At 53.2% G+C, this 26951-nt stretch overlaps 1 protein-coding gene across 1 annotated transcript in view; it reads right to left on the bottom strand.

The window, feature by feature from the left end:
• DDR2 (discoidin domain receptor tyrosine kinase 2) overlaps nucleotides 1-26951 on the bottom strand; it is a 77471-nt gene that overhangs the window by 27905 nt on the left and 22615 nt on the right. The window contains exons 2-6 of the mRNA XM_081121852.1: nucleotides 14914-15021; nucleotides 2488-2590; nucleotides 1039-1270; nucleotides 595-742; nucleotides 190-295 (exon numbers count right to left, since the gene is read on the bottom strand). Of these exons, the coding sequence (XP_080977978.1) occupies nucleotides 190-295; nucleotides 595-742; nucleotides 1039-1270; nucleotides 2488-2590; nucleotides 14914-14995 (671 nt within the window). The 5' untranslated portion in view covers nucleotides 14996-15021. The remainder of the gene's footprint in view (nucleotides 1-189; nucleotides 296-594; nucleotides 743-1038; nucleotides 1271-2487; nucleotides 2591-14913; nucleotides 15022-26951) is intronic.

Here is a 26951-nt window from a genome sequence, read left to right on the forward strand (position 1 = left end):
GAGTACACTACACATTTCACTTCATCTAATTATCTCACAACGCCTAGCACAGGGTCTAAATGAACACTGCTTGGTCCACTGATTGATTGATTGATTGATTATTGATCCCAAGCCACAATAAAATAGGATTCTCTTCTAGTGGCCATTTTCCCATTCTGATAACCAAGATCCCCCCCCCGCCGAATTTACCTGTACCCAACGGCTCCATCGTAGACAGAATCGTTCAGGTAAATGACGGAGCCTCCGGGAAGCACAAACTGCTGGCCGGCCGGAGCACTGTATGACACCAAGCCGTCTGCCGAGGGACACACAGAGGGTCAGTGCTGATGGGAGGAAGACCGACTCAGCTAGGGAGCCACCTGAGGCTCCAAGGCTGCCACTTGGGTGTGGGTCCACTAGGACCCAATCCGGGCACAGCAGCCAGCGAGGTGCCAAGAACATCCCTCCAGGGATGGGGACAACTCCCCGGCCGGGGGAACAGAGCTCCCGTCTCTCCTCTGACCAGGAGGGAATCTCTGCATCCAGGCATCACTCACCTGTCCGCCTGCATTTCCCGGGGCGGGCTTTGTGATAAGCCTGCTCTCTGAGACCCACCTAGCCAGACACAGCCGTAGAGCTCCACCCTCATGCACACGTTCATGGAGTGGTCGGTGACAGGGATGAAGCGGACGAATCTGGCCACGATGGGTGGTTCCAAATCCTTCAGGAAAATGTCATAGGGGTTACTGCTTCCATCCAGCACCTGAGGGGAGAGCAGAGGGGAGTGGAGCATGGCATGACTCTGTGGTGACCTTCCTCGCCCCAGCCCTCACCCGACAGACCCTCTTTGTAATTCAAGGAGCAGAAAGATCATAGGGCTCTCTCGGCAGCCTGGATGCTCCTTGTCTGCCCCCACCCTCCCCACGACGGGCCAGCATCCACAGGACAGGACAGGTCTGTGGACAGACACCCGCACAGACCACCTGTGTACTTCCACTTCAGCCCGAGTAGAAACACCATGGGTCCTGGACACCCAGGGGCTGGCCATCCTCCTCCCACCTGTTTCCCGTGCCGGTTCCGCCAGGAGATCCAGCGAGTTCCGTCCCGACTGTAGTTGATCTTGTACATGGGGGCAAACTCGATGCCGTGGCCCCCGGCGTGGCGGCCCTGGGTCCCCACCAAAGTGATGAAGTGCAGGGTGTGCAAGTCAATCTGCAGAAACTCCTTCAGGTCGTCGGGCTCCACCGGAATCTCGGGACACCAGGCTCCATCCCCTTCTTCTGAGTCCAGCCTGAGACAGGAGGGTTGGGGAGACGGGGTCCATGAAACCATGGACTTACCTCCCAATCCTCAGCTGCCCCATCCTGGAAGAGGGCAGCAGGGAGTCCAGTCCCCAGGTTCTCCCCAGCGGTCTGCCTGCCACTGCCATAACCGCAAGTGGTCAGGCCCCTCTTCCTGGGCGCCAGGAACCGGAGGACAGTCACCACCAGGGAGCTAGAGGCCTCAGATCACAGGGAGCCTTATTTCCATCCTGATTTGGAGACCTCTGTGGAGGTGCCATGCCATGAAACCCTCCCCTGATGGTCTCCGCGCAACAATGCCAACCACGGCTTGCCTGGCTGTCACGCCACAGGTGTGGGGAGGGACGGAGCATAAGATCTCTGGTGTGGGCTGTGTAGCCGGCAGGACAGGCATGGCAGCCCAGCAAGGTGTCCCCAAGGCGGGTGTGAGAGTGAGAGAGTGTCAGGGGGTGATTGCGCCCAGGCCAAGCTGCCAGGGAGCGGAACTGTGGAGTCGGTGTCAGGCTCGTCTGGGGACCCTCTGACCTCGCTCCCCCTCCCTGGCATGTGGCCCTGCTCACAGATGTCACCTACCCCTTGTTGTCCCTTTCCATCCCCACCCCTGCCCTCGTGGGTGATGCCAGTATAACCAAAATCCACACTTTACACCAAAATACGCAGCTCACAGGAGGAGCGTTTGGCCCCGACCAGCAGAGGCTTTAGACAAAGGAGTTTATTTCTCAGAGGTCCCCTGGTATCAGGGCACAAGGAACACGCCACACTCCCGTGGACAGGACGGCTCCTGGGCGTGTCCTTAAGAGATGATGAACTACCAGGGGGCCTCGCTGGCAGTCTGAGTGCTGACGCTCTGCACTGTGAGCAATGTTTCCCAGGGAAGGGAACCAGGAGAGGACCAGGCCTCTCAGCCCAGTGACCTACCTAACCTGCACCTCCCCACATCTGCCACCCAGCCCACTCCCCACAGCGAGACTGGAAGGCAAGTCGCCTGCAGCTCAGGGGGCCTCTGCTATGGCGTGGCCCTGGGCCTCCGTGGTCAGGATGCCACCAGACTGGCACCCATGCTGGGCCCTGAACTGTCTCCCTGCATCGCAGGGAGCAGGGCCGGCCCTGTGATGTCCTCCCCATGCCAATGAGCTCCTGCCAAGCACCAGCCCTGTCCAGGAAAACTGTCCCACCCACAGCCTCCGCCCCGGGGACCCGCGCTCACCTTCCGTATCTGGCCGCTGTGGACTCTGACCACTGGCTGGAGGCCGTGATGTCCTCGTCTGGAATGTGGCCTCCCGACATGCCCAGGGGATAGCGGCACACAGCTGGACCGAGAGAAACCGAAGACAGGAAATCTTTATTCTATTTCCAGAGACCCCGGGGAAGAAGGTAGTTGGTTATTGGATGTGGAAAAAGCGGACTTGAATCCCCCAAAGTCCCGCTACGACCCCGTTCGATCACCATGACTCAGCCTTTCCTTCTGGGCTCTGCCCCGAAACTGACCGCAGTGCAGCCGTCCGAGCATCGACCCTCAGCCTCACTGCCCTCTGGCCCGAATGCTGAGGACTGCGGCGGCCAGCGCCTCGACTTTCCCTTTCCTTTGGTAAAAACCCCAGGGCCCACCCCCTCGTCAGCTGGCCTGGGGTTTCCCAGGAGCTGATTTCATGAAACTATGGAGCGGATCCAGACTCCCCCATGAAGGTGCTGAGCACACAGCTTTGGCCGCACCCGCACCAGGCTTGGGCCCCCAGCTAAATCAGGAACCTCAGGGGTGGGCCTCCCCTTCCCCTGAGGTTGAGAAACGGGCCCAGGTTTACTCTCCCGGGCGAAACAAACAAGAAAGGAATGGACAAAGTAGGCGAAAAACTGGGTTTCAGCATAATGACTGTCAGGCAACTGAGGGCGGCGACCCCTGGGGGACAGGGAACGAAGGCGATGAGCCCCGCCCTGGCTCCCGCTTCCTGCCTGGCCCTGCCCGGCGCTCAGGATGGGGACTCGGGCGGGGGCTGGGGAACTTCCTGAGCCGAGGGGACCGCGAGACGGGCCTGCCGAGGACACGGGCACTAGAGCTCTGAGGAGTCGCTGGCCGGATACAACACAGCTACCCTTGCATTTCAGATAAACAGTAAATGCCGTTTTAGTAGAGAAATGTCCCATGCGGTTTAAAAAAGTCATGTAAAGAAGCAGGGAAATAGAACCTTTAATGAGAAAAAAAATCAACCAATGGAAACTGATTCAGAGCTAATCTCGGAGTGAGGGCTGGAGAAGAAAACCGGTGAAACCGTGACAAGGGCAGGGCCCGCGCTCCAACCGCAGGAGACCGTGGGCGAGATGGGTAACAAGTGAAATTTCTAGGAAAAAAACTTGGATGTGTGAGATAAAATACACCGGGTGGGATTAAAGGCAGGCTACACATTAAAGAGAAGACTTATGAACTTAAAATGCATCCGTAGGGCCCTGGCCGGTTTGGCTCAGCGGTTAGAACGTCGGTCTGTGGACTGAAGGGTCTGGGGTTCGACTCCGGCCGGGGGCGTGCACCTCGGCCCAGGTGCGCATGCGGGAGGCGGCCCATCGGTGTGTCCCTCACATCAGTGCCTCTCCCACTCTCTCTGAAAAGCAACGGGAAAAATATCCTCAGGTGAGGATTTAAAAAAAAATCAGTAGAAACGATCCCAAGTGAAGCAAGCAGAAAATCAGTCAGCCAATCGATCAATCGATCAAAAAAAATAGAACATCAGCAAGATGTGGAAAATGCCAGGCCTCCCGGTATCCACGCCGGTGGACCTCGAGGAGGGGGCCAGGGGCCAGCCGACCGGAATACGGCGAAGGGGTTTGCAAGTGTGATGCAAGCTCTAAACCCAAGCAGCTCTGTGGCCCAAAGCACAAGAAACGAAGAAAACCGCACGACAGCATGTCACGTTCCAATGGCTTAAAAACAGGTGACAGAGAAAACTGTAAAGCAGCCAGAGAAAAGGGACACGTGGTCAACAGGACCAAAGACAAAGATGGCAGCAAACTCCCGTCCAAAGTGGTCATCACATGGTAAACACAGAAGACGGTTTTTCACGGCACTTACACCTCCTTAAGTGGCAACTGGCTACTTAAACAAAAATAATAAATTTGTGAGGTTTACAACATACACAAAAGTAAAATGCACAACAACAGCAAAGAGGCCCAACGAGCAAACAGAAGCCATGGTCCCCTGAGTGATGTGAGATGAAGACAGACAGAGGGACGAAGGTGACAAAGGGCGAGAGCAACTCAGAGGGACACAAATGGAGGAGCCGCGGGCGGAGCCTTGAGAGCGCAGTGTGGGAGCGCGTCCTTTCTACCCAGTCACTCTCTCCCAGCTGCGCGTTTTTACATAAACAAACCAAATGATTCAAAAATTCACAGGGCAGTGCGAAGATCCCAGAAGAGCCGAACAACCATGAAGAAGCAGGTCACAGAGGGACAAAGGACCCAGATTCTAAGTCATCAAAAGTACAGACTCTAGAGGGGCCGCACGCAATGAGTCGGGGTTCCCTCGGGCTGGAGGGAAAGGTCGCAGGAAAGTGGCAAGCTGATGCTGGATGGTCTTTTGTCCCAGCTGGTCGCTAGAACCAGGACAAGCCTTGGCCCAGGGCACCAGCATGGCACTTGTCAGCAGCACCATGCAGTTTTTGTGCCTAACATGCCTATTTTTGGTAAACTCCTCTGTAGAAGGCATCCCAGCCAAGAGGAAAGACTCAGAGCTGCCAAGTGGGCCCAGATCCTAAATGCCAGCCCCCCCATGCCCACCAGTCTGTCTGGCAGCCCATCAGGGCCCAGCCAGAGTGTGACAGGTGAGACAGGGAGGACGCGGGGCCTGCTGCTGAGTGGCAGCTTCTGGTTTTGCTGCTGGGCTGCGTTGGTGGTTGCCCAACGCTTCCGGTGCCCCATCTCCCGAACAGAGAAGCCAACTCCCTCTTCCAGTTTCCCAGAGTGGAAAACTACCAGCGAGGCCGACCAGGCCCCCGGGAGCACCATCCACCCCTCGCCGTATCCAGTGGGTCCAGCAGGCGGGCCTGGGAGCAGCTGCCTGAGAACCATGGTCTCTGACGCTGCCAAGGTGGAGAGCCTCAAAGGGCTGCTTGTTCGTGCTGTTTACCATCTGGCTGGGAGCTCCAGGCCACGGCTCCTATATGAGCTTCCAGGAAAACACAAGGCACGTGTGATGCCTGGGGGCGACACCCGGCTTCTCTGGGCACAGGGAGGACAAAGTGACTGGGGCGGGGGGGTTTACCCAAGACCGTCTATGGTCTATAGCAGGCGTGGGGAACCTTCTTTCTGCCAAGGGCCATTTGGATATTTATAACATCATTTGTGGGCCATATGAAATTATCAACTTAAAGCTTAACCTCCTCTAAGAGGAGCAGCAAAATTTAGCTAGGTTCATCCATATTACTGGAAACTTTTGCTCCTAGCATAGCAATTAACACTGATGTCTGTGGCTGCCAGAAATAATGAAGTTTTGGGTTTATGATGAGGAACTAAGAGTTATGCCCTATTTTATTTTTAAGGGTGAAAGATTTATAGTTGAGGAGTCTTGAACTGATGTGGCTCATTCATTCCAGAAATCTGGGAGTGACAGAATGTGAGTGAAGGCCAAAAACTGCCACTGTGCAGGCAGGAAAGGAGCCATGAGAAGGAAGCTACCGACTGGGCAATTGTGTTAAAGATATGTAATACTTTCAACAATAAAGATAAATTCTAAAAAATTAGCCTGCTCTATTTGGTCAAACATTTAATTAACTCACCCCTAATGTGATGGCGGGAACTGCTTCTCTTTGGTGAGGCCTGTGATGTTAGCTGGTGTTGATGATGTTGCTGCTCATAGCTGCTTTTCCAGTTCTGTGTCGGTCAACCTGGAGCGGTCAACTCTTTGCGATGGTGGGTTTTGAAAAGATCTGCTCGCAGCAGTAAGCTGTTCTGAACACAGATGCGTCTTGCAGTGCGTGTCTCCTCCAAGTGGGACACTCATCTCTGCTTATGTAACGCTTGTGGAGCCCAAGCAGCGGCGCCAGTGCCCCAGCTTTCAGCTCGCCACCACTCTGCCCGGAATGATTTCGTGTTGCAGGTTGTCAGGCCCATTGGCTGGGCCCACACTGATCCGGTGGCAAAGGTGTTCAGTTCCACTTGTTTCCTTTTCACGTCCCTGAGTCTTCTGTTAAATGCCTCAATTAGTTCCCCACATTCACCGGCATGTTCAAGTGTCAAGGGGGCTTTTGTCCTTCCAGAGCGGGAACTGCCCCGTGGTATTGCTTCCGGGTTGCACTTTCCGCAGCCTTAATTTAGCTTCAGATGATTTCACGGTTGGAAGCGGGGAGCTGAGAGGCTGGTTGGGGCGCGGCAGCTTGACGTTCAGCTCTGAGAGGTACTTGGTGACGTCCACCACGACGCTGGATCCCACAGCCACTTAGCACCACTGAGTTCCCCGCAGGCTTCCCTTCATCTCCACGAGCTGCTTGGCTTCGTCCCGCAGCTCATGAAACCTCACGAGCACGTTCCTGCAACGCAGCCACCACCCTTCACGGTGATAAACAAGGTCACCGTTCTGAGGCAAGATCGTTCAGTAACTCCTTAAACTGGAGGCTGTTAAACCCTCTGCTTTTGAGAACATTTATGCACGACACTCCTGTTGACATCACATCGTTGAGCCAAAACGACTATGCACAGAGACTTTCTTGGTGTATGAGGCAGTGGCAGGTAATTACAGTCAAACCTCGGTTCTCAAGCCTCTCCCATGGCACACGATTTGGTTCTTGACCAAGTTGTTCACAGAAAAAAATGTCTCGACTGTCAACTAAAACTTCAGTTCTTGACCAGACAACCCTTTCACACTGATACCTCAGCATGACAAAAAGTGTCTCTCAGGCAACAAAGGACAGAATGCTTTTATTGCTGGAGAAATCCATGATTAGCACAATTTTAAAACATAAAGAGGCCATCAAGGTGCTGATGTTGCTGAGGGTGTGAGAGTGCTCACAAAACAACGACCACAGGCAACTGAGGAGGTAGAAAGACTTGACAATTGATCAGGATAAATGAAAAGCAGTTGGCTGGTGATATATGAAAAGTATTTTTTTACAGATTAAACAGTACATTAGACGTACTGTATATAAGAAAGGTTAAAACAGGGACTCATTTGGGGGTCTGCAAAAAATTAAGTTAATTTGCATTATTTCTAATGGGGGAAAAATGATTTGGTTTTCGAACAAATCGCTTCTCGAACAGCCTTCAGAATGAATTAAGTTGGAGAACCCAGGTTCCACTGTAAATCACTTAGATCAAGACTGAGACGATTCAGTTCTTTCTTGACAAATACAATTAACCCTTTTTGTGAGCTGACCATGGCTGGAGCTCCATCTCTAGTAAGGCCACTTAACTTTTCAAATGTTAGCTCCAGTCCTTTCATTGATAAAACAAGTCTCTTGAACAAGTGCTCACCTCTCATAGTGCCATGCATGGCTTCCAGTGACAGCAGGTCCTCTCGCGTGTCAAACTCTGCCAATGAAAACAGCCAGTTGGGCAGTATTTGCTATGTCTGTTGTCTAGTCACAAGCCAGAGAGAAAAACTGGAAATCTGCAGAATCCTTCAGTGTTTTTTCAATATCTTGTGCTAAGTCAGTAATCTGATCTGAGACAGTTCTCCAAGACAAACTGACACAAGGAGACACTTCTCCTCTGTCGGTGCTGACAGCTCCGCAGCAGCGCCGTGTGCTCTCACAAACCCCTCCATATGAGGCCTCGGCTTCTTTGCGATTAGCTCGCTCACTACATACCACATATCTCGTCTGCATAACTTTGTCTCTGTCACAAGGCCTAGCGAAAGTGGCTTGTGATTCCAAACTCCGCTGAAGAGCATTGATTTTATCCAGACGCATTTGGCCTCCCAATTCATTGAGTTGAGCATGTTTTGAGCTGTAATGAGGCTCCAAGTTGCCTTTTTTCATTACTGCTAACGCATCGCCACAAACCAGGGACCAGGTTTGCCTTTGACTTCAACAACAGAAAAAATCATTTGTCCATTTCTCTTGGAAAGATCAACTTTTCTTTTCTTTGTAGTCACCATTTGTAGGACGTCACCATTTGTAGGACGTCACACCACTTCAGTTCAATAACCGTCCAGTGTGTGTGTCGCCAGCGACGTGGTTATTTTGCTTCGATCGCTGTTCTAATCCTGCGTCTGGACTTGGAACATATCCAGCGTCCATATCGTTGACTCCCGAGGTCTCTTCTGTGCACGTAACTTCCTTAATCTTCCTCTGAGATTCAGTTGTTGCGAGCGTTGTTGGTCGTGGATGTGTGGGTACAGGCTGGATTGCAGTCATTGTCTGTGTGGACAAAGGGGTTGACATCATCCTCAGCCATTGGAGGCAAGGTCGGCAGCGTCTCGAGGAACCATCTCACCGCATCTCGTCTCATCATCAGGGGTCGCTGTAGTTTCCCCACAGTGTTAACCCTTTCGCAGGGTGCGCACTCCCAGCCTGCCTGGCCCTGACTGTCCTCTGAGTCACCACAGTACCGGCGGATGGCAGCGGACAGCCGCTGAGAAGCACACCTGTCTGTCCCGTCACGGCTCGTATGTATCCTGTCCATCCCATAATGGACGTTCCTTGCTTGTCCCTCAAAATTTACATTATTATGATTCACTTAATACAAATTTATGTTGCTATGAGAAAAGTTCCTAGATTTATTGAATTTCAAGTCCCACCTGCAGTTGCCTTGGGAGGGCCAGACCCAATGATTTTGCTGGCCACATATGGCCCCCGGGCCAGACCTTCCCCACCCCTGCCCTAATACGTTCCTGGAACCATTCGAAGAGCTGTCAGCAAATGTAATCTTCACACAACCTCATGAGGTAGGTCATATGCTATTCTAAGCCCACAGAGGAGGAATCGAGGCCCCAGAACATCGGGGCGCTCACTCGAGGTTGCCTCCTGCAGTGCCGGCCTGAACACTCACATGTCGCCAGCCAGGCCAGGGCTCCGCTGTCTTGCTTGTTGTGAGAGACAAAGAACTTGCCAGGTGAGGTGAAAAGAGGAAAGGAGAGCATCTGAGCTAGAAAAAAAAGTTACCGAGGTACAAACAGAAAATGAAAGTGTGGGGTGGTTATCAGTGAGGGTTAAGGCAAAGGTGAACTTAGGGGGGCACCTGAAAGAGGAGCCACTTAATTTGGGGATCCTCGGCAGGTGACAAGAGCTTTCTGGTTAATAGCTTTGTCTTCGCCTGTGGTGACAAGATGATGCTGCACCATGTCCTGCCTCTAGGACATGTTATTTTTAAAATTACATTATTTTATTTATAAATTTTTCAGTAGATGTATGCCCCTTCAGCCAGTTCTCCCACCCTCCACTCCCCACATCTGGCAACTAACCATCAGTCTGTTCTCTGTGTCTATGAGCTTAGTGTTTTGTTTTGGTTTTAGATTCCACATATAAAAGAAATCACATGGTATTTGTCTTTCCCCGACTTGTGTAAGTTAGCATAACACCCTCCGGGTCCATCCAGGTTATCGCAGATTGTTAGGTCTTATTCTTTTTGTGGCCACACAGCATTCCGGTGTGTGCATGCACCACAGCTTTTTAATCCAACTGGCTACTGATGGGCACTTGGATTGTTTCCATATCTTGGCGACTGTAAATAACACTGCGTTGAATCTGTAGATTGCTTTGGGTAGTACAAACATTTAAACAATATTGATTCTTCCACTCCAGGAGCATAGGAGAGCTTTCCATTTATTTGTATCTTCTTTGATTTCTTTCATCAGTGTTTTGTAGTTTTCAATATACAAGTCTTTTACCTCCTTTGTCAAGTTGGCCTGTAGGTATTTTACCTCTTTGATACAGTTGTGAATAGGACGGCTTTCTTTAATTCTCTTTCCAGCAGTGTTTGTCAGGGTGTGGAAATGGAGCAGTGCGTGCCGATCTTGCATCCCGGGACAGGGCACAGGTTTCTTTTGCTATCACAAGTCAGCAAATCTGGGACCAGGATGTTCTAAGACTTCCACGGGCAATAGCCCTCCCCCTGCCCTCTGTCCACATTGTTGCCAACTTGGTTCTCCTTGTCCCTGAGGCTCACCCTCCACAGTGTGGAGGGCGTGTGGCGATGGCAACGTGGAGGCGCAGGCGCGGGGGCCACACCAGGGCAACAGACGTCAAGAGGTCTCAGTTTAGTTCCAGCTCCACCACTGTCCAGCTTTGTAAGTTCAGGGGAATCTCTGGGCCGCATCTGCTCACCTATGAAATGGGCAGAATACACTGCTCTGCGCTCCACAGGGAACCCGAGACGGCCGGGTCAGCGGGCTTGGGAAGTCACAGCCGACAGCACGGGGGGGTTGTTGCCTTTGGAAGAGAAGGAAGTTAAAATAACCCAAGCGCCGTGAGTCAGTGGCCTTTATCAAGCAGCTGATGGAGGAAAGAGAAAAAGGATTTGTTAGTGACCCTTATGGTCCCTTGTGGTGGCCAAGACAGACGCGAGCTACCTTTGGAGGGCAGGGGTTTCCACCAGCCCGAACGCTGGCCATGTCCACTGCAAGGAGGTGCAGGCCCGGAGCCCAGGCTGAGGTGTCCCTGACCATGGCTTTTTCTGGGAGAAGAGTCTGATTGTTGACTCGGCGCTTGGTCTGAGCAGCAGGCCTCTGGAGGAGCATGGACGTGTCAAGATTGGCAGCCTAGAATTTTTTTTAAATGTTTTGTTTTTAATTGATTTTAGAGAGCGAGGAAGGGAGAGGGAGAGAGAAAAACATTGATCAACTGCCTCCCCACATACCCCGACCAGGGATTGAACCCAAAACCTGGGTGTGTGCCCTGACCGGGAATAGAACTGGTGACCTTTTGGTGCATGGGACGACACCCAACCCACTGAGCCACACGGGCCAGGGCAGCCTCCCAGAATTTTTTGGTGGTTTGGACACACACATAGTAAAGTGAAGTGAAAATTCAAACATTCAAAACAGTGAGGTTTTGTGGGTAGGGAACCGTAAGTAGGAGGTAACGAGTTGTTGAACAGCCTGTGACTTTTCCCCTGCTTCCCAGATGTTTATGACCTTGGCCATTGTCTCGTATGCTGTGGTGACAACTGCTGTGTACTCATGACTGACACCTATCCGGGTGCTTGCTTCTATTGGCAAGCAAGGGGCACGGAGAAGGTGGGGAGAAAGGAAGTGAAGGAGCCCCAGGATTCTCTGTGTTCTGCACAAAAGGATCTACATTAGGCCACATGGCATGTGAGCTCACAAACATGTGAGGAAGCTGAGGAGCTCGTAAGAATATCAAACCTTTGTTTTTATTTTTTATTTTTTGTTAATTCTCACCTGAGGATATTTTTTCCATTGCTTTTTCAGAGAGAGTGGCGGGGTTGGGGGGAGAAACAACAATGTGAGAGAGACACATCGACCGGTTGCCTCCTGCACGCACCCCAACTAGGGGCGAGGAGTGAACGTACAAAGGAAGTGCGTGTCCTTGACCGGGAATCGACCCCATGACCCTTCAGTGCGCAGGCTGACGCTCTAACCACTGAGTCACACCAGCCAGGGTAGAATATCACCCCTTTATTTTTATTTTATTTTATTTTTTTTAAATCTTCACCCCAGGATGTTTTTCCATTGCTCTTCAGAGACAGTGAAAGAGAGAGAGAGAGAGACATTGATGTGAGAGACACATCAATTGGTTGCCTCCTGCATGCACCCTGACCAGAGCTGAGGATCGAGCCTGCAACTGAGGTACGTGCCCTTGGCTGGAATCGAACCCAGGACCCTACAGTCTACGGGCCGATGCTCTAACCACTGGGTTAAACCTGCTAGGGCCAGAATATCATCCCTTTAAATCAGGGGTGGGGAATGTCCAGCGCTTGGGCTGAAATTTTTGGGTCTGGCCCTGCCAAGGCCTCACCAAAGAGAAGCAGTTCCGGCCATCACATTAGGGGTAAATTAATTCAATCTTTGAACAAATATAGCAGGCTAATTGTTAAGTTGATAATTTTGTATGTCCTGCAAATGATGTTATAAATATCCAAATGGCCCTTGGCAGAAAAAGGTTCCCCATCTGTATTAAGGGGTCATTGAAGTTAGTGGGCTCTCTTCTCGAATTCTGCAGCCTCTTTTTCTCTACTTGGCATGGCCAAGGTGCTGAAGGGGCAGATGAGTTTCCATTGTCCCAAGAGAGATCCCTTTACTGGCAGGAAGGATAACAGAGGCCACCCTCAGGCTGGAAGCAGTCAACAAACACACAGGCAAAAAAGAGCCAACCTGGGAGGCATCTAGCATTGCTCACTTAAGGGCAATTCCACCAGGAAGGTCTCTCCCTCCCAGGGCCCTGTGCAGGCCATATCAAGTCTACACGCAAAATGCACACATGCACATGTGAACACACGTGCACCCACAAATACACACCACACACATGCATGCACTCACACTCTTACACCCAAATGCACACTCAATGCCCACATACATGCACTCATACGGCGCGCACACGCACGCACACACAGGGGTTTCGTGTTCCTATAAGTACCGTCCAAGCCGAGACTCGTGCTTCTTCCTCCGACAGCAGCCGTCAGGATGGGGACACGCTCGACGGCCATGCTGCTGTTGCAGCCGCTCCTGCCCCAGGCCACAGCCACGGCCCTGACACGGGAGGCCGCTCCTCGTCCCGTCAGCTGAAGCCCTCCCGCCGCACCGTGTCCACGAGCGCCAGCAGCCACCGTGCCTCTGCACCCACAGAGGCTCTCCCGGGGACAGGGAGGGAGAGCGACGAGGCAACAGCAGGCCTGTTCGCGGGGAGAGGCCTCAGCCCTCAGCGAGGGGGCAGAGCAGTGAGAGCCCGGCGTCAGCGCTCAGGCCCGAGGTCACCAGCTCATCGCAGGAAGCGCCAGGGCCCTGCTTTGTGAAGTCAATACGTCTCGGATTTTAAGGTGTGTCGATGGTACTTCCTGTTGGGTGCAAAGCCTGTCTCATGGAAACGGAATTTCTGCAAGGGGAAAGGGCTGAGCATTTTCACAAATGACTCCCTCGCTGTGTGGCGAGAACATGAAAAGCCCTTGGATGCGGGAGGTGGAGGAGGGGACGGGGGATAAGTGGCGACCGAAGGACACTTGACTTGGGGTGGTGAACACACAGGGCAGTGTACAGATGATGTGCTGTGGAACTGTGCGCCTGAAACCTGTGTAATTTTATTAAGCAGTGTCTCCCAATAAATTCAACAAAAAGGAAAAACTGGAAATGCCCTTGGGAACCTGAGGACGGAGCACTGACCCTCACGCTGCCTGGGCGGGCGAGTGGGCAAAGGCACCGGGAAAACTCCGTAGCAGCGTGCAGAAAAAGCGCCCCGGGTAAGACTCGCACACCCAGAAATTCCACTTCCAGGTGTGCGCCCAAGAGAACCGAGTGCGCGTGCCACCCGAAGACCTGCCCTAGCGCAAGGGTAGGAGCTTTATTCACCATGCAAGTGGTATTTAACTCGCGTCCACGCACGGCAGGCTGGGTAAACAAACTCCTCAACATCGCACAGCAGTGAGAACAGTCGCCCACAAACACAACATCAAACCAGAGAAGTCAGGCGCACGGCAGTATTTCCATGTCATGGGCTCCACGGACAGAGGCACAAACCTACAAAACTCACCCATGCTTCCAGGAGGGGGTCTCGCTGCCGCGGGGGGGGGAGGACGGGCTGGGAAGCTGTTCCCCGATCTGGTGTTGCACGGACGGATGTGCTGTGTCGAATCCACAGATGGAACATGTATGCTACGTTTACTTTCCTAAGTTTACATTTGTGGCAAAATGGAGACACAGCCCCAATCCTCCACGCTCTCCTGTGTGACGTTCTGTGCCTTCCCGCTCGGACTCTGAGCTGGGCCGCGTGACCGGCATGGGCAAGGAGATGTCAGCCATCATGACCCAAGCCCTGCCTTGAATGAGGTTGCACATCTCTGCTTCCGCTCTGGCCCGGGAGCAACTTCCACTAAAACATCCCCACACTAGCTGCTGGAGGGAGCAGAGCCCAGCACCGTGGCCACCAGGGCCAAGGCCATCCATCCTAGACGGGCGAGTGCCACTGACACCCACATCTGTGGGTGGGCCAACCGGAACCCCGAGGACGGTCCACCCAAGCCTCAGACGGTCACCACTTTTGCATGGCTTGTTGAGCGGCATTACTGGAGTGATAGGCACGTGACACTGTTGTCTACGTCAATTTAAGTTTACAAATATATAGAATAAACATGTGGGGGGGCTAAAAGAGGCCTCCTAACATGTTTGTTTTTTAGCACAGCAGCGTCCTGTAGGAAAGAGAGCCTGCCTGAGAGCCCACGGGACCAGGTGCCGAAAGGCTCACATGAAGCACAAATAAATACAGGCGTGAGCCGCCACGACACCAGAAAGGCAGCCTGCAGGAGTGCCCGAGCCCCTCCTGTGCTCAGGGGGTGCAGGAGCTCGTGGCTGCTTCCCCGGCCCCCATTTTCAACAGGTTTCCTCACACCCCACCCGCCTCGAGACCGGGCGCCCGTCCCCGCTGTCACCAGTTACGGAGGGATGGCTCCGTTCTGCTCCTGCTCGGACCCCCGCAGGGCGAGCACCGGCAGGCTCGCCCCCGGGCTGGGCCCGCAGCCTGCAGCCGAGCGATGGCCACGTTACCTGGGTTGACCTGGGCTCTGGCCGAGCTGAAGATGGGCAGCAGCAGGAGCAGCGCCGAGGGCATCCTGGGGAGCAGGGTCATCTCAGAGGCAGCGACGGGCCTGGAGCCTGCAGCCCCGCAGAAACCGGAAAACAAGAAGGAGGAGAGGGCGTGAGTGAGGCGGCACCGCCCGCACAAGGAACACGATGCACCCAGTTCTCGTATTCTCAGTGTCGATTTCTGTATTGAGGACTTCAAATTATAGACTCTGGGAGCTGAATGAGGCATTCACTCAATAGTCATATAATATGAGAATTTTCAAACTCTGTTAGATCAGGCACTCATGGAATTGAAATTAGCAAGACTATAGGCAGGAAACAGAGTTTAACTAAGATTGATACTCAAAGTGTGAACGATGAAACAGTAAAATTTATATTTATAACATTTTCATAATTCTGATACGGATGTCCACATTAAACCAAGAAAAACATTCAGTGATGTTAACGTGTTTGCCTTTCAAAAGATGCAAGGTCAACAGTGTCCTGATTTATTGGCTCTGAAGGGGCGCCTGAGACTTTTAAGTTTCCCCGGAGTGACCCCTGTTTTGACGGATTGGAGCTGAGATGTCAGCGCGAGTGCACATTCCCCTAATGGAGACGCAGGTGGTTTCCTATGGAAATGTTTATAGATAGGCACACATATGCAGGTAGCATGCAGACACGTCTCCTTGCCTTGTCAGCTGAGAGGGTCGAGAAGCAATGTCACCCCAAAAGCAATGAGTTTTGCTTTCTTAAAATTGGGGTGATGGGCCGCTAACAGACCCAGGAGAACATTAGTAGCAAATCTGGAAGTACTATAACTACACCAGGCGTGTCGAACATGCGCTGAGGACACTCGGGTACTATTCAGAGCAACTCAGTGAGGCCCGTGTTCATCAACGAGGCAACTGAGCAGGGACAGGTGAGAACTGATCTGGTCACACAGTTCATAGGCACCAAACTCATCTGTGAAACATGGTTTGTATTCCAAAATCCACATGGGTTTCTCTGGCCTCCGCCTCCTCCCCAGAGCCACATCCTGCTCAGCTTCCCTCCTTCAGTCACCACGGGCTTCTCCCGGTTCTTTCTTCCATTTCCTCCCGCCTCCCCCTCTGCCAGAAGTTCGACTCCTCGTTCCAGTGTAAACCTCCGTGCAGCGGCCACGTCCTCACGGGTGCTCTTAGACCCTCCTGATGGCTCCGTGCCCTGGAAGCCTGTGCACTTTTCTACACAGAGTGGTCCTAGTTCCTGACACACAGCACATCCCAGCCAGGACTGCCAGGGACGTCCGCACCGCTCTCACGCCCTAGCAGAGTGCTGGCCGGTATCTGCAGAATGACCTCAGGATTGCCCGGGACCATGTGCTCGTGCCTGCATCCAGCCTTTAAATGCCACACCTAACAGGAAGTGTCCCCAGCACTCACTGCATGCAGACAGCACCTTTCTTATGCCCTGGAAGGGGTCTTTTCAAGAGCTCAATATTTAAAACTGGCCTGTGAGCAGAGCCATAAACACACTGGAAGGATGTCAAGAGCCTGGGAAGGCCACACTACCACTTCTTCAGTTAATAGTACAAATTTCTTTGACAAATAATTAATTTCAACCTGAAAAATAAAACTCAAAATGCAAATGCCCCAGTCAAGTCATCAGCCTTCATTAATTCACTCACCAACTATTTTCTAGGGTCTTCTTGGCCCTGCTCTAGGTCCTAAAAAGGGCAAAAGAGCCCCTCTGATCATGGAGCTTGTATTCCATAAGCAAACATGTGAACCAGGAATCTGAGCAGATAGTGAGATGTGGTACGGGGACGGAGTGAGGAGGCACGTGGTCCGGAGCGGCTCCCTGCGTACGGGGCTGGCACAGCACTAGACACACAGAACGGAAGAGAGCAGGCAACCCTCGCACACACAACAGGACCCTCCTCGATAGGCGGGGACTTGCTCGCCTCCCGCTCCTCCCCTCCACACACCTCACTTCCCCTACCTCGCCTGAAAATAAATACCCAAAATATAACTAGAACTATAAAACTATTTCTAGAAACTCTTTGGGAATTTGCTGTGAGCAGAAGAAAGACCTTCACAAATAAGATATATAAAGCAAAACTCATAAATGAGAAGAATGATAAATTTTTCCGTCAAAGTTTAGATGTCTTTAGATAAAAGACATCATAAACTTAGTGGACAAGCAACAGGCAACAATAAAGACTTGAAATTTCAAAACAAAATAATGCATATATCATATCATTCTGGTATAAATAAAAAATCTCTATAAATCAATTTTAAAAGGTACTAGAAAAATGGGCCAAGAAAATAAAAAGCATTTGACAGAGGTGCCAATATAATTCCAGGAAACAGGTAAAAGTGTTCAGCCTCACTAGTAATCAGAGACAGGCATCAGAGCAGGAGCTGAACAGCAATTTACCAGTGTCATCCGCTGGGTTGGCAAAATCTTTAAGTGTGAAAGTATGAAATTTGGAAACAATGGGTAGAAATAGATACTCCATGCTCTGCTACTGGGTATGTCAATTAGAAGATAACTTAAATTAAAAATTGCATGTATCCTCTGTTCCATATACTCACTTACTATTATTTACCCCAGAGAAATACTTATGCATGTGCACAATTATGTAGCACAAAGATGTGCTTTGCAATATTTTTAAAATTTTTATTTTACTGTGGTAAGACACTTTCAGGAGATCTGCTTCTCTACAGTCTTCCCAGCGTGCAGAGCAGCGGCTGAGCCTGGGTCGGTGCCGTCCAGCAGGTCCCTGAACCTGCTCATCCTGAGGGGAACTTCATGCCCGGCTCCTCAGCCCGACACCCCACTGCGGCCTTTCATGCCATGAATTTGACGATTTCAGACACCAATGCAATTGGAATCATGCAGTATTTGTCTTTGTGTGACTGGCCAATTTCATAATGTCCTCGAGACCCACATGGCGTCCCCTATTGAGAACACCCTTCTTTCCTGGAGCTAAACAATGTTCCATTGTAGGTACACACTTTCTTTACCCGTTCACCTGTCCACAGAGAGGTTGCTTCCACATTGTGGCCACTGTGGAGAGCACTGCCGGGAACACGGGTGGGCCAACACCTCCAAGGTCTGACCCTAATTAATGTGGGTAAATATCAGAAAGAAGGATTGCTGGGTGACACGGTAGTTTTATTTTTATTTTTTGGAGGTATCTTCCTACTGTTTCCATAGAGGCTTTGGCCAAGTGATCTTCGAGAAAGCAGCCAGGGATATACACTGAGGAGAAAACAGTCTCTTCAATAAATGCTGCCGAGAAAGCGGGACGTCCACATGCAAAGGAGTGAAACCAGACCCTTACCTTACACCGCATACAAAAGTCAGCTCAGAATGGGTTAAAGACTTAAAAGTAAGACCTGAAACTATGAAACTCCTAGAAGAAAACATAGGGAAAAGCTTCACGGCAGTGTCTTGGCGATGACGTCACCGGTCTCACGTCAAAAGCACAGGGAACAGCCCTGGCCAGTGTTCTCAGTGGTTAGAGCCTCAGCCCACACACCGCAGGGCCACGGGTTCGACTTCCAGTCAAAGGCGCACACCTTGGTTTCCATCCCAGCCCTGGACAGGGCATGTGCGGGGGGCAACCAATCGATGTTTCTCTCTCTCTCTCCCCTCCACTCTCTCTAAAAAGCAATGTAAAGAATATCCTCAGCTGAGGGTTAAAAAAAACAGCACAGGCAACAAAAACAAAAGCAAACCAGTGGGAGGGACTGCACCAAACTAAAAAGCTCCCGCTCAGCAAAGGAAACTATTAACAGACTGAGAAGATGGGAGAAAATATTTGGAAACCAAATATCTGATAATATCCAAAATATATAACAAGCTCCTATAACTCAATAGCAAAAAATAAAAAATAGGGTAAGGACTTAAACAGACGTTTCTCCAAAGCAGACACAGGAACGGCAAACAGATGCATTAAAAATGCTCAGCACGGCCCAGCATCAGGAGTGTGCAGCGAAACCCAACAAGACGGGACCTCACACCTGTCAGGAGGCTATTATTTAAAAACACGTAGATCAAAGACAAGTATTGGCAAGGATGTGGAGAAAGGGAAACTTGCACGCTGTTGGTGCAGTATTTTTTAAAATAACAAAACTTGAAAAGATTTCTCTGAGTGAGCTCCCCCACCCATGACCGAGGGGACAGAGCCCTGGGCACTGGTGGGCCTCAGCCTGTCTATGCTCCAAACACAAGCCTGAGGTGTGTGTGCTTCACTGTGGGAGCGAGTGCACGGGAGATGGAGAGACAGATGACCGATGGTTGATTGTTTGACTGATGGATAATTGACAGATAGAAATGACAGATAGGTTGCAGATGGACAGATGACAGATAGATGAAGGTAGATTGATAGATAGATGACAGATTGATTGATAGATGCTTTATAGATGTAGCTATGAGAGTTAACTGCACTTATTTGCAAAAGCAGCACCACATCCACCCCGACAACATGGGGAGTGGGTGGCAGGCGATCGGATCCTCAGGACCTTTGTCCTGATGTCATGGGAGCTCGGCCTCTGTCCCTCCCAGGGCCTCTGGAGTGAGCCTACAGCACTCTCTCCCCTCTAAATATGAGCATTAGCAACAGCAGCCTTTTCCTCTGGAGAGGAACTGGGGCAAGTCCTGGGAAACAGCCGAGCACCACACTCATCAGTCGCGGAGAGTTTCTGGGTCCTTCCGCAACAGGTTTCCACACGGCACATTTAAAATAGCATTCAGTATGCAACCATGTCCCATCTACTCACCAGACTCCTCGATCACCGAGTCTCCACGGGACTGAAAATTCCCGCTTTACAGAAGACCCAGGGCTGGCTGCTGCAAATAGCAAGTCCTCCCAGTACATTCGGGACAGAGGCATCCACCTAAATCCCGTTGACTCTCGGCTCCCCAGGAGCGCAGCTGTGCACAAAGCAGGGCGCATCTGGTGTGGCGGGTGCTCATCTCCCCAGACAGTCCACCTTCCCAGATCCGAAAGCTAGAGACAATCTGCTCTAGCGGATTGGGGGGGAACAAAAGTCACCGATTCCCCACAGGGACCTTCTCCCCAAGCCTGTGATGGGACCAGAGAGGAAGCACATGCCCCCCTGGAAAGTCAGCGTGGCCTGCAGCCCGGACCACCACCAATGCCTGGACCGCCACCGACGCCCAGACAGGCCTCCCTACAGGAAGGGTGGGCCTGGGAAGAGGCCACGTGATGACAAGACAGGTCGTGCTACGGCAGAGCCTGGTGTGCCGTGTGCACGGCTGTGTGGGCACCTGTGTGGGGGACAGTGAGGGGTTGGCAGGGGTGGGGAGACTCACGAGCTTTAGCGCCACATATTCTCACTCTGGACATTCAAGGCGTGGCTTTCCTTTCTGCTGAGTCATTTCCATTCCAGATTCAACAAAGGGGAGAGCAATCGGGAAGACTTAGTGTCCAGCAAACAAGTGTGCAGACTTGGGCTTGGTTCTGCGCCCACACACATGCACACACATGTGCACACATGCATGCACACACGCGCGCACCCATGTGCACGCCCCACACGCATGCACACGCATGCACACGCATGCACCCATGTGCATGTCCACACATATGCACGCACGCACATGCGCATCCACGGTCCTCCCCAACATCCTCCTGTTTTCTCTTGATTTTCAAGCTTGTGCTGAGGTCTCCTCACTCCCAGCTCCCCCAAGAGGCCCAGTGAGTGTGTTCACGCTGGGCTGCTGACAACTGGAGGGGACGGAGCAGCCAGCCCCGCGCCTGCCTTGGTCAGAAGAGCACTGTGCCTCCCTCTGTCACTTTTTTTTCTTTTCGTTTTTGTTAATTCTCACCCAAGGATGTTTTTTCCATTGATTTTTAGAGAGAATGGGAGGGAGGGAGGAAGGGAGGGGGAAAGGGAGACAGAAACACTGATATGAAAGAGACACATTGACTGGCTGTCTCCCACATGCCCCCCAACCAAGGCCAGGGATGGAACCTGTAACCCAGGTACACGCCTTTGACGGGGAATCAAACGCAGGACCCTTCAGTGTGCGGGCTGACACTAACCACTGAGGCAGGGCAGTCTCAGACAGGGCAGTCTTGCTCTTTTTGTCTGTAAAATGCAGACAACTAGAACTTGTCCAGGGTGGAGGGGAAGCCAAGAGCTCCCCTTAGTCTCTTGTCCTGCCCGGGAGAGGAGAGGGCCCTGAATGAAGTCACCATCACAGAGCACAGGTCCCTCGGGCAGACGGGACACAGAACACCGACTGCAGGACGTGGTCTGCATTATCCTGTCCCGTGGAAGCAGGAGGGCATCACATCTGATGTCCCCGCGTGACGAGTGGGCGAAGGGGAGTGATCTGTCGGAAGCTCTGCAGTCCAGCCTCCCTGGGCCAAGATATTGGGCAGGTTACCTACTTTACTGAGCCCAGCCTCCTGGTCACCTAACGTCGCTGAGCCCAGGTGACCTGGCTCTCAGACCCTGGAAAGTCACCTAACCTGCCTGAGCCCAGCCTCCTGGCTCCTCACTGGACACTTCACTCCATCCCCTGACCTCTGCTATCCTGCACCTGAGCCTCTTCACACCAGCGTCCACCACTGTCATCCCAGGCTTCACAGACCAGTGCTGCCTGCCCATAGCGGAGCCAGCTCAAGGGGCTGCGGTCAGAGGGTTTGGGGATTATGAAGGAAAGATAGTCCTCAAAGTCCCAGACCCACCACCATGGGCCCACCTTTCTCAGTGCTGTCCCTTTCAGGGTGAGGAAAGTCAGATGGCCGAAAGCAGCGTGGGGTCCCCGCGGGCAGCAGCTGGTCAGAGGCAGGGCAGGCCTGTCCTCAGCCTCCCACCTGGCCTGTCATCCTGCCTCTCCTGCCCCCACTCTACTTTTGCCCCTGAAACTCGGCACATCCCCTTCCTTAGGCCTGTCTCAGGTAACTGGTTTCTTTAAATCAGAGTGAAGTTACCTGGAAACCGCTATGTGGCGTTCAAATGTGCCCATTCTCTGTGGCGCTGCCCATGAAGACCTTATTGAATTGCCCTCTTCTTGAACGCAGGCTCGGCTGCATGGCCCGCCTCCGGGATGTGAGCAGAGAAGGTGCCGGCTCCAGACTTCAGAGCCAGGTCTCAGGAGGCAGTGCAGCCACCTGGCTAGTGTCTCTCAGGACAGCAGCTGGGAACGCAGCTGAGGTCCCAGCACACAGCCTGGACCTCAGACGCAGGGTGCTTGGCCGTGCTGGCCTCCAAGAGCACCTGGCTCTCTCAGGCTGCTGGCTGCTCTGCGCAGGCCAGTGGCATGGGTTCAGAGCCCTTGGGCACCTGACAAAGTCTCTCTCACACAGACATAGGAAAGGCCCCCGAGCCTCAACAGAGAGTCGGCCCCGCTTTCTGTCCCGGCAGGAGATCCATGGAGACCTCAGGGCCTCCCAAGTACAAGGGCTCATCTGGTGCCGGTGCCACTGACGCAGATCCCCCACCTCACTGGAGGCCTCAGCTATAGTGGACGCGAGAACCTGGCAGCCACACAGGCCAATGCCCCCAAAGCAGCCAGTGCTGCGCCATGTCTGAGCCAAAGGGCACTCTTCTGTAGAAGGCGTGCGGTGTGGGTGAATTAGGAAATGGTGTCGTGGGTAAGACTAAATGTGGGGCGCGGAGGAAAGGCCACAGCACAGCTGGGCGACGGCGGGCGCAGGCCGACATCTAGCCATTGGCAGCGGCCCCGCAGGGACAGTGGGACAGAAGGGTGGGCTTCTGCGCATAGGAGCCACCCGGGTGCCCAGCGCACAGCTGGGGTGGCACGCGGGCTCGGGCAGCTGGGGGCAGCCAGAGGCCTGGGCAGGCAGAGGGCTCTGCGGTGTGGAGCTTAGACAATCTGGGGCCCGACTTTGGTGGGAAATATACAATCACAAATACAAAGTTAAGGTCCGGGCGCAGGGGGTCTTGAGCAAGTAGGAAGGCGAGGCCGACATTTCACCAATAGGAATGGCTCCACCTCAGACCTGAGTACTGGCCCCCACTCTGTCCCTCGCCAGGCTGCCACCGGAGCCTCTGCTGGTTCGGGGGGGGGGGGGGGGAGCAGCTCCGGCAGCCCTCCACCCTGGCACTCTCCTCCTACCTGCCCTGCTTCCACACTGTGGGCTCAGTGCACGTGGCACTGGCCCATCCCAGGGGACACCTCCTCCCACGGCCCAGGCCTGTGCTATATTACAGTAATGAGAGCTGGGTGGCTTCAAATATCACAAAACAAAAACAGCGGCCGCCCGGGCTCCTCAGCACTCCCCCCACCCCAGACCACAGAGGAGAGAGAAGCCACCTCGTTTCTTTTAGGAATCTGCTGGCTCCCATCTGGAATGAAAGTCACCCATGACCATGCTGTTGGGAGCCCATCCAAAGGAGAGCCGGGGTCACGCTGGGACAGAGGGCCACACGTAGCGACTGGACCGGCAGAGTGGGGTGGGTGCCAAGCCAAGGCTGCAGGCACCACGTCCTCACCCCCGGGACAGGCGGGGGGGTCCAGCCAGAGATCTCATGGAAAGGAGGCCAGGCCCCCAGGCCTGGGAGGCGTCTGCAGGGCAGAACCACAAGCATCACTCAGACAGGATGGAGTTGTGGGCAGTGTGGAGGCCACGGGACCTTCCCTCGGCCACGGGCAAGTCTTCAGGGCATCTGCTGGCTCCAGAAGGTGAACTTGAAGCCATATCCATGTTGCTCAGCTCACCCTGCAGAGTCCCCAGCCCCTCATCTCTGAGAACCAGCCTGACTGCTCAGAGGCCTCAGCAGTCATTGGACAGTGTGGACTCAGGGTAAAGGGGTCCCCCACAGATGAGAAACAGGCTGTCCCCCCACAAAGCTGGCTTCTGGCCTCAGCACCTTGGCCCCACTGATTGGGAAATGTCCTCCCTGGTGCTTCCACCAGGAAAGGAGGTGGCAGAGACGGCAATACTGTGGGTTTAATGGCAACACAGGGCAACCCTTCCCCAAGCTTTACGTTCCTCCTCGATCACCGTGTCTGTCAGACACTGAAAGGACAAAGGACAGGAAGGTCTGAAATCAATGAAGGGCTAAGCTCCCACCAGGACCCTGTTCAGCAGTAACTGGGAACATGCATCCGGCAGGCAGACCCGTGGCAGATGGTGTCACAATCCCAGGGGGTTCCAGCCCCTCCAAGGGGACAGGAGGAGGCTTGGGAAGGGTGGAAACATGGGCAAGGTCAGGCTGGGAGGAGATGAGAAGCTCCAGTGCACCCACTGGGCGTGGACATTGGGCCCAGGATGCCTGGTTCCCAGCCCCTGGCAGCCTGCTCGGGTCTCACAGTGCGAGCGCCTAGCATCGCGCCCACCGCCCGTGCTTGGTGGCGCACAGCAGGTGCGCATGCCCAGGAGACTGTTCCCTTCTGTCCACTGCCTCTGTCTCAGGAACTCAAGTGTATTGTGGGTTTGTCTTGTCTCCCACACGTGGCTGGTCCTGGATGGCAGAACTGCCTGTTTTCCACCAGGCCCCTTCCGCCCTCACACCCACCACCCTCCACAGGGACCACATGCAACAAGCCCGTGGCCTCTCACTGAGCTCATCGCCGGTATTGATCACCTTCTACCATGAACCGGAAGCTAATTGTTTTCATGCAACTCAGTCTTGTGCCCATTTTTACCCATTTGCCTGGTGCCAACTGTATTCATCAGATTACAGATGCACTGAGATCACAGGCTGAGTTTCACGCCCTTTGCAGGGACCGTGGCACCCAGGGCACTGCTCTGTATGTTGGAACAATCTTCACAGGCTCCAGAAGCTGTGACTTCCCTGCTTTATCCTTCATGACTCACGCTGCCGTCTTCCACTGAAACACACGGCCAGCTTTCAAAAGGAGCAAAGGCTTCACACACGCGCTAACCGGCAGTCACCAACCACTCATCACGCACCAGACGACGTGCTGGTGGCGACGAGGAAAAGACGCGTGCACACACAGCACACTCACATGTGCATGTGCATTCACACGTGCACATACATGAGCACACATGCCCACGCATGAACACACTATAGGTCAGAAACGCCACCCTAAGTCTCTTTCTCTACCCGTGGAGTGGTTCAGCGGAAACAGCATCTCCCCGGTGCTTGTCTGATGGTGTGACCTTGAACATCCTAACCCCCTCCCTGAGACGCCCTCCTCTGCAGAGCACACGGAGAACCTGCACCTGTCAGGTCCTGTCCTTCCCAGGCCAGAAGCAGCAGCAGCAGCGTCCTCTGATTAAAATCCACAGCAGAGAACAGACCTGCTGTCGCCAGTGAGAGAATGAGATTCGTGAGGCTGACAGGAGGCAACATTTAAACTGGGTGTAGAAGCAGCTACTTCGTAGCCCCATAAACTGCACTCTCAGAGAACAGCAGCAACAGACGTCGACAGGGAGCTGTACTCGGGGTCACACGTGTGAATCCAGTTGGGTGGCCAATAGCCACACGAGAGTGACTATAAGGCTCTGTATGTTGTTGGTCTGTGGACCTCATGGGTTCCGTGAGGCTGTGGATAGAATCTGCTCTATAGCTGGGGAGGAAGAAAAGGGCCTGAAGAGTCTGGTTTTGTTCCAGTTGGTGGGCGAGGCAGACATTTCAAAAGGAAAAGGGAAGGACTAACCCCCCAGAAGGAAGGGAGGGAGGGCGACACCCAAACAAGCCGAGATAAGCAATGCTACCAGAGCGTCCCACACAGCGAGGCCCACGGGCGGGGGCTGGCAGGGGCAGGAGACCAGAGAGCTCGACACGGCCCACCTGCGGCCCACGAGAAGAGCAGACTTTCCTCAGACGGGCTGTCGTGGACTTTGTGACCAGGACCCCAGTGGGGAGGGCGACCTGCCTGCCGCCTGACAGGCTTGAAGCCTCACAGGATGACAACCTCAGGCCCAAGAGTCGTAGGGTGTGTGGACACATGGACACTCACGTGCTGGCAGCCAGGCACGTGCTGACACAGAGCAGGTCACGTCACCCTGCATTCCGTGGCATACTCGGTGCCCAGGGGGCAGACGAGGATGGCACTCTCTGCAGCAGTGAAACTGTTCAGAGCAGCTCTCAACTCCAGTTGGAAGTCAGAGCTGGAGGCAAAACTGACCACTTTTCCAGGAAAACGCAGGCAACCTATTTGTAGCCATAAAGAATAATTAGATCTCCCGCAGTCGGTCATGAAATCCTAGCGACTCAAGTGTCTTAATCTCCATGCAGTGAGGTTGCCTTTGTTTTCAGTTGCTCCTCTCATGTCCTGATCCCCCCAAATCCTGAATTATTTATCAGCATCCTGACACCCTCAAAACCACTCGTCCCGTTTCATTTCCCAGCAAATGCGTTGGAGACAGAACATGGAAAGAAACCATTGGCTTAAGGACCCAGCATCCAGTTGCCTTTTCTGTCTCCACCCTGAAGCTATATGTAGTTCAAGGTGTGGAGGCTATCCTGCCCCAAACAGTGCCCCAAACAGGTCACCACAGACTCCAGGTAACCCCTCAGAGCTGCGTTTTCTCAGGAACATCCCTCAGTGGGTTGTCATGTCCCCTGATCCTAATATGAGAGTCCTGGGGTTCCAGTGCTTCTACAATTTAGGAGAGAGTGTACATTTTAAGCCACACAATGTGCATATCTAATGTACCTTCAATAGAAGGGTGACCCCACCTGCTGAGCCTTCTGTACAAATATCCCTCTGTGGGAGCTTTGCCTGTCTACCAGGGTCCCAGGCCAGAAATCATGTGATAACAATCCTGAGAGCTCAGTACTCTCCATATCCTCCCAGGGTCCCGGGGACCAAATGTCCCCTCGGTGTGACTCTCCAGGACGGCACTGACGTGGGCCCATGACATCCTCGACCTGGGTCCTTGGGAAGGGATGTGACACACAGAAGTGAGTGTTCAGGTTGGTCAAGGCCGAGGGGCACGGCAGCCTGAGAGGCACAGCACTCCCAGCATCCTGAGCCGGGTCTCAGGTCGGGGCTGACGAGAAGGGACACATTCACCCACAGTGGCAGCAGGTTGTGTTGCTGCGGGAGCCAGGACACCA

The sequence above is a fragment of the Miniopterus schreibersii genome (genome assembly GCF_964146895.1).
Source record: "Miniopterus schreibersii genome assembly, chromosome: 19".
Taxonomy (NCBI): Eukaryota; Metazoa; Chordata; class Mammalia; order Chiroptera; family Miniopteridae; genus Miniopterus; species Miniopterus schreibersii.